The sequence below is a fragment of the Bubalus bubalis genome, chromosome 6 (genome assembly GCF_019923935.1).
Source record: "Bubalus bubalis isolate 160015118507 breed Murrah chromosome 6, NDDB_SH_1, whole genome shotgun sequence".
Lineage (NCBI taxonomy): Eukaryota > Metazoa > Chordata > Mammalia > Artiodactyla > Bovidae > Bubalus > Bubalus bubalis.
In genome coordinates this window covers 10,293,981-10,302,320 of record NC_059162.1, presented here as the reverse complement: position 1 = coordinate 10,302,320, position 8,340 = coordinate 10,293,981, and the positions used below count along the sequence as shown (strand labels likewise).

General features: G+C 38.6%; 2 protein-coding genes across 2 annotated transcripts; one reads left to right on the top strand and one right to left on the bottom strand.

The window, feature by feature from the left end:
- Positions 1-2,038: 2,038 nt before the first annotated feature.
- Positions 2,039-2,968, bottom strand: LOC102407340 (olfactory receptor 10J5). Its single transcript, XM_006061014.3, has one exon. The coding sequence runs from the start codon at positions 2,966-2,968 to the stop codon at positions 2,039-2,041; it is 930 nt and encodes a 309-aa protein (XP_006061076.2).
- Positions 2,969-4,890: 1,922 nt separating this feature from the next.
- Positions 4,891-5,644, top strand: LOC102388897 (BRCA1-associated RING domain protein 1-like). Its single transcript, XM_044945463.1, has one exon. It carries the CDS (start codon positions 4,984-4,986, stop codon positions 5,455-5,457), a length of 474 nt encoding a protein of 157 aa, XP_044801398.1. The 5' UTR covers positions 4,891-4,983; the 3' UTR covers positions 5,458-5,644.
- Positions 5,645-8,340: the final 2,696 nt, after the last annotated feature.

The window sequence follows — 8,340 nt, the reverse complement described above, 5'->3', positions numbered from 1 at the left end:
TTTTTTGGAGCTCCAAAATCACTGCAGATTGTGACTGCAACCATGAAATTAAAGACACTTGTTCCTTGGAAGAAAAGCTATGACCAACATAGACAGCATATTAAAAAGCAGAGACATTACTTTGCCAGCAAAGGTCCATCTAGTCAAAGCTATGGTTTTTTCACTAGTCATGTATGGATGTGAGAGTTGAACCATAAGGAAAGCTGAGTGCCAAAGAAGTGATGCTTTTGAGCTGTGGTGTTGGAGAAGACTCTTGAGAGTCCCTTGGACTGCAAGGATTTCAAACCAGTCAATCCTAAGGGAAATCAGTCCTGAATATTCACTGGAAGGACTGATGCTGAAGATGAATACTTTGGCCACCTGATGCAAAGAAATGACTCATCGGAAAAGATCATGATGCTGGGAAAGTTTGAAGGCAAGAGGAGAAAGGGACAACAGAGGATGAGACTGTTGGATGACATCACTGATTCGATGGACATGAGTTTGAGCAAGTTCCAGGAGTTGGTGATGGAGAGGGAAGCCTGGCAAGCTGCAGTCTGTGGGGTCACAAAGAATCAGACATGATTGAGCAACTGAACTGAACTGACTGATACCTTGACATGCCTAAAAACAATATCCTTCACAAAATTTATTCCATATCATAATGTTTGTCATCATTACTTTTAATTTTGCATATGCTAATATGTGTGGTGATAGCTCATTGTGATTTTAATCTGCATTTCCCTAATAGCTAATATTGAACATGTTCTCATGTACTTGTTTGCCATTAATTAATCTTCAGTGAAATATCTGTTCAAATCTGTGGTCCATTTATAACTTGGTTTGCTTGCTTTCTTTTGAGTGCTTTTTTTTTTTTTGAGTGCTCTTTATATATTCCAGACCCAATCCCTTTTCACATTTGTGAAATGCAAATTTTTTCTAGGTTGTTGTCTTCTCATCTTAGTAGTATGTTCTGAGGGGTAGAAATTCTTAATTTTGATGAGGTTATTTATCTTTTTTATCTTTTATGAACTATGCATTTGGTTTCATACAAAAAAGAAACCTTTGCCTAACATAAAGGCACAAATATTTTCTCTTAAAAGTTTTGTAATTGTAGATTTTACATTTAATTCTACCATATTTTTGGGTCAATTTTGTATAAACTGCAAGAGGTGGATCATAACTGATGTTTTTACACAGTTATGGAACAACAACATCCAGTTGTTCCAGCATGAATTGATAAAACACTTTCCATTCTCCACTGAATTGCCTTTGTTTCTTAAAAAAAAGAAAACAAACAGTTAACCATATAGGTAGAGGTTTCTTTCTGGACTCTAGTTTGTGCCATTAATGTTTTTCTGTCTTTCTATCAATACTCTCTTGGTTACTATATTTTTAATGTCCTTTCTCTGTGTTATTATATCCTCATTTTTAATACAGTAGAGTACTTTTATGAAATTTGTAAATGCTTATATTTTATTTTGGCAAAAAAGAGCCTTTAGATTAATAAAACCTACTTCTCTCTTGTAAAAAAAAAAAAAAAAAGAAGTGCTACTCTTTTCTGAGGCTCTTCATTTTTCAGTCAGCAGGAGTTAAGAAAACCCTTTCTGAAATGACTGCCACAGGGCAAGTGATTCAGCTTCTGAGAATGAAAGCCGTCCTTGGGCTGTCTCTGCTGCTTCATTTCCTAAGACCTCTTCCACATCTGTTCCAGCTGCCTCTTCTCACATCTTCTTACCAGACTACATCAAGGGTCTGACTGCCTGAGAGGGGCCAGGTAAAATGAAGGCCAAAAGAGGTCTCCAAACAGAACTCCTCAGGCACAGAAACAAGTAGTCTTACTCTGGCTTGGAATGATTCTTGTATCTGGTAACAAAATTCATCAGAGCAAAAACCTTGCTTTCTGCTTTGCCCCTAGAGCATGAGAAAGAAAAGCATTTCAACTCTTTGACATTATTCTCCACACACATTGTACTTGATGAACTTGTGTGTCATGGCATGTTTGTGAGTAGACACATTACACTGAGCCAAAGATCTCCTGACAAAACAATTCAATCTGTTATGAACTGATTCTGCCCACAGCTCTATACAGGGCATCCTTGACCTCCTTGTTCCTAAGACTATAAACAACAGGGCTCAGCAGGGGAGTGATGATGGTGTAGGTCACAGAGAGAAGAAGATCTTTTTCTATTGCATTTTCTGATTTGGGCTTGAGGTAGGCAATGGCGGCACAGCCGTAGTGGACAACGACCACAGTGAGGTGAGAGGCACACGTGGCAAAGGTCTTCTTGCGGCCCTCGACTGAGGGTATCTTAAGGATGGAAGAGATAATGAGGATGTAAGAAATGAAGACCAGGACAACAGGCACAATAATCACAAATGAACTTACACCATAATTGATGATCTCATTGATAGTGGTATCAATACAAGAAAGTTTCATGACTGGGTAAATGTCACAGAAGAAGTGGTCCACCACGGTGCCACAGAAGGGCAAGTTGAACATGGCCGTTACATGGAGAACTGCCATAACAAGGCCAGTGCCAAAGGACCCACAGACTAACCTACCACACACTCCTTTGTTCATGAAGACTGTGTACCTCAGGGGCTTGCAGATGGCCACATAACGGTCATAGCCCATTACTGTGAGCAAGAAGCAATTATTAGCGGCCAAGAAGGCAAAAAAGAACATCTGAGTTGCACAGCTTCCCAAAGATATAGGCTGGTTATAAAAAATGAGACCAGAAAGCATTCGTGGGATGATGACCAGTGTGTACACCGTCTCGGAGCTAGACAGCATGCTCAGAAAGAAGTACATGGGAGTGTGGAGGTGACGGTCAATGCAGATGACTGTGATAACAATGATGTTCCCAGTCAGAGTGAAAATGTAGGTGATGAGGAAAACCACAAAGAGGGTTATCTGGTGATTTCCAAAAATGGAGAATCCCAAGAAGATGAATTCTGCCACTTCTGTGAAGTTCTTTCTCTGCATTCTGCTATATCAGTGTCCTAAAGCAACAGAGAGAGGCAGTCATCACGGGGAAAATTCCCATCAGCAACTTGACTTCGTAGTAAGGGACAATGATAGCTGAATTGAGTGAGCACAGTTCCCCCTTTGTGACCAGAAAGCTCATGTAATGACCCCTGAATAGAAAGAGAAAACTCTGGTTGCCTCTGTGGGGTTTATACATGTAAACACAATCATCAAGTGCAAACTTGCCCTACGCATGGAGACTTCTGAACAAATGCTCACAGCACTGATGTTGGGAAAGGGAAGAGAGAGCCGGGAAAGAGAGATGCCCTGTGTCCTGAACAGTAATGAGGTCTACCACTTAAAACAAACTCCAGGAACAAGAGGCTTACTAATGAAGTGCAGGTCAAGAAAACGATAAAGATGAAAGTTTTGAGGGGCAATGACATAGCAGAAGGAAGTAATCTGAAAGATGAACTTTGATCAGTCATCACTGATCAAAGGCTCTGGATCTGGTGACAGGGCCACCAATAACTTTTACAAAGTATTTTGGTTGAGTTTCGAATCTAGAAACCTCAATTCAGAGAAAGAATGTGGTCCAAACATGTCATCACACCCTCAGAGAACTGCAGGACAATTTGTGCTGTGATTTCTCCACTGAAATTTTTCACTGAGTCCTGCCACAGTGATCTTTTTTGCTGACCTCAGTAGTCCTTTTTAAGAATGAAGTCGGGAAGAGAGACAAGTAATTGGGAGAACATGGTTTAGTTTCCACTATAGTAAGAAAGGGGGAGGACAATTCAAGCTGTGAACAGGGAATGTAAGCATCAGAGTTGAAAGGAGGAGGAGAAAGGAGTCTGCCGGCTGCTGGGATCTGAATTGGCTTATCAATTTTTAAAAATTTGGTGAACACAGAATTTTATATAATTATAAGAAATAGAGTGCACTAGTTCCCTCTACCAAAAAGCCAGAGTACACAACCTGTGTGGAGAATGTACATTTGATTTTGTGGACAATGATCATTCCATTGCTCTCCCTCTTTTCTTATTCAGAATTATGAAATAGACTTTCTCTCCCACATGCCATAATTCCCTGAAAGTTGGTTTCGTCATGGTCACTCCTAGAAAACTGTTCTCTCAAATGTCAAAGAAGTCTCCATTGCTATAAGCGTCAGACTTTCCTTTTTCCTCTTTCTCTTTTCCCTCTGATTCATTTTACACTTCTGAAAACCGTGCCTCCTGGAAACATTCTCTGACCTTAGTTTCCATGACACCACACTAGTTTTCTCTTTTCTCAGCACTAATTTAGTTCTCTCCCATGAAGCTGCTCATTCCACCTATATCTTAATGGAAATGCTGTTCTTTGGTCAATCTTTGGCCTTTGCTTTTTTCTTTCCACACTCTCCTCAGCTTTTCCAGTTATAATTTCTATGTTAATTGCTCTCAGAGCCCTACTTCTATCATCAATCTTTTCCTCAAAGAATCCTCTGAATTCTTCTACTTATGGGTCTTGTTTATATAATACATTTTACTTTTTCAAAAAGTAATAAACATTTATCCTCTTATATTTGGGACATACCCTCTACATCTTGGGCTTTCCTGGTAGCTCAGATGGTAAAGAATCTGCCTGCAAATTCAGGAGACCCGAGTTCAATCCCTGGGTTGGGAAGATCCCCTGGAGAAGGAAATGGCTACCCACTCCAGTATTCTGCCTGGAGAATCCCACAGACAGAGGAGCCTGGCAGGCTACAGTCCATGGGGTCACAAAGAGGCAGACACAACTGAACAACTAAGCACAAACACTCTTCATATTAACTTCTGTCTTTGTTGATGACCTCACCATTATTCCAGTCAACCAAGGTCAGTATTTTGGAGTCACATGTACCTCATCATCCCATTCAATGGAATTCTTTCTTAAATAGTATCTATTGTCTCTCCCTTGCAACGATTCTTAAGGCTAAAAAATGTGCTGAGTTTGACAGTACAGTAACTCATGTCATTGTTCCTGGTGATACAGTTCAAAGCACCCTGAAATGTATGCTTGGAATTCTCAGTGGATGCTGGATCCTAAAATTTGAATGGGTGAAAGCATGTCTACAAAGCAAAGAATGTGAACAGGAAGAAAAGTATGAAATTCCTGAAGGACCACAGAAAAGCAGGATCAACAGAGAACAGCTGTTGCCAAAGCTGTTTGATGGATGTTACTTCTATTTTGGGGGAACCTTCAAACACCATCCAAAGGACAACCTTATTAAGCTTGTCGCTGCTGGTGGGGATCAGATTGTCATTAGAAAGGCCAAGCCAGACAGTGACATGACTCAAACCATCAATACAGTCGCGTACCATGCCAAAGCTGATTCTGATCAGCACTTCTGCACACAGTATATCATCTATGAGGACTTGTCTAATCATCGCCCAGGAAGGATTCGGCAGGGCAAAGTCGGAATGGCTCCTTCCAGCTGGTTTATAGATTGTGTGATGTCCTTTGAGTTGTTCCCTCTTGACAACTGAACTCGCACAGTGTGATAACCTAGTGACTGTACTGTTTTCATCAGTCACATTTTTACAAATAGGTAGACTCATTCATCGGAGAAGGCGATGGCACCCCACTCCAGTACTCTTGCCTGGAAAATCCCACGGACGGAGGAGCCTTGTAGGCTGCAGTCCATGGGGTCGCGAAGAGTCGGACACGACTGAGCGACTTCCCTTTCCCTTCCCTATTGTATCTCCCAATGTCTGGATTCACAATGACCCTCATAAGACTAGGGTACCAAATCCTCTAGTCAGGAAATAAAACCTATTCCCATTCTAAAACATATATGGAAATGCAAAGAACTACAAAAGCCAAAGCAATTTCCAAAAAAAAGTTTAAAAACTTACACTATTGCAATTGAAGACTACAGTAATCGAGGCAGCATAGTACTGGTATAAGGATAGACATACAGCTCAGTGGAACAAAACATAGATCAAAAATGATCCACATATATATGGTCAATTAATTTTTTTACAAAGGTTTTAAATATCTTAATAATAGTATTATCAATAAATGTTGCTGTTACAGACAATTGGATAGCTAGACAGAAAAAATGAACCTCAAATCTTACCTCGTGCCATATACAAAAAAATCAAAGTAAATCAAAGACATAAAAGTTAAAACAAAAATTCTAGATGAAAATATGTGAGAAAATCATGACCTTGGAATGAGAAAATTTCCTAGACACAAAATAAAAAAGCATAAACTATAAAAAGACAAAATCACAAACTGAACTTCATCAAAATAAAGCTTCTATGCTTCAATAGACATTGTTAGAAAAATGAGAAGGAAAGCCACAGACTGGGAAAAAAATATCCACAATATACATATCTAAACTTGTATTCAAATGTATAAAGAATTCTTAGAGCTCAATACTAAGAGACATTTTTTTAAATTGGAAAAATATTTAAATAGACATTTTACATAAGAAGATATACAAATGGTGAGTAAGTACATGAAAGAACGCTCAACATCATAGCCTTATTAGCCACCAGAGAAATGTAAAATAACACCATGAGATACTACTCCATGCCCACTCAAATGGCTAAAATTAACAACTTGACAACCCCTAATGTTGTCAGGGAAGCAAAAGAATTGGAACTCTCAAATATTGATGGCGGTCTTATAAAACAGTACAACCAATTTGTAAAACAGTTTGGCATATTTTTAGAAAAATAAATACATACTTACTCCATGATTCAATATTTTTCCTAAGTATTTACACAAGAGAAATTAAAACTGATGTCCATATAGAGAAGCGAACATGAATATCCTAGAAGCCTTATTCCTAAAAGCCAAAAACTGAAAACCACTGAAACTTTTATGGTGTATCTATACAATGAAATATGGCTCAGCAATAAAAGGAACAGATTACTAATACAAACAACATGACTGATGCTATCAAGCATTATATTAAACCAAAGAAGTCGGACACAAAAGAGTGGATACAATGTGATTCCATTTATAGGGCACGCTAGAAAATATAATTTTAATCTACACTTGCAATAAAGCAAGAGGTGGTTACCAGAATTGTTAGGGAATTGACTGTAAAAGAACACTAGGGAACTTTTAGGGATGAAGGGAATGTTCATGATTATGATGGTAATTACAGTCACATAAAGTTATCAAAATTCACCAAAATGTATGCCTATATTGGTGCATTTTGTTACATTATTTACAGTAAACATGGTGTTTATCACATTGTATAACATTATATAGTACAATAGGATGTAATGTAATATACCTCATCTAAGTTGATTCTTAAAAAGATTCTCATTTGGCCAAAAATAAGATTCTATGCCTGCAAATCTGTCACTGCTAGATCCACAGCTCTTTAGGGGCTCACTGTGATGTAAGAAGCATGGGAATTGGCCGGGACCTGGGGAGTCAGAACCTGATGTGCAATCTGTTAATGTCGTAACACGTGGTCCTGGGGACTTCAGTGATGGCCCAGTCGTAAAGACTCTGCCATTGCAGGGGGCCTGGGTTCAATCCCTTGTTGGGGAACTAAGATCCCACATGCAACACGGGGTGGCCAAAAAAAAAGAAAACCAAAAATCATGTGGTCTTGGGCAAACCATTTAAAATTTTTCTTGGTATGGCTCTATGATAGGAAGAAACTATCCAAGTATTTTTTAAAAGTCAACAAAAAAAAAGAAGAAAACAGTGTGAGACAATGGAAGATGAGAAAGACAGAGAGAAATTATTTCTAGATTATCCTCTTGGGAAAATAAGAACGTTGAAACAGCAGAATATAATGAAAAGATAGAATAGCAAGTGTTTTAATCAGGAAGATTACATTCCAAATAGAAAAAGAGAAAAAAGCTTGAAGATGCAAAGAGAACTGCATTTACAAGAAAACAAACTATTACGGAATGTATTGATACTTACAACAAATCATGTATGTTATTTAAATTGGAGTGAACCTGTTAGGAAGTGAGAAGGAACTTAAAACATGCAACTTGGCTAACCTCACAAAAAATATTACATGTCAATTATTCTTCAAAAAAAACAAAAATTCTATGACCTCTCCAGAGACCTTGAAACACAAATTTCAAGATGCCAGGGACTCTTTAAAAATCTATGATTATTATAGCTATCTGAAGAAGCCAAAGAAAGAAAAACACTTGACCATAGGATGGGAAAGAATCTGCCAGACCGTGCTTTCCTTTTTTTTTAAGACATGAGCCCAGTTGTCATGTCTTTGCAGCTTCCCATCGCAGAACTCCAGATCCTGGCCCAAAAAGGATGCAGGAGCACAAGGGACTAGATCTTGCTTAAGTTAAGACACACATACAGGTAACCCAAGCACATTACAAACTTAATCTGAAAGCATCTACAAAAGCAAAAAACCCTGGTGC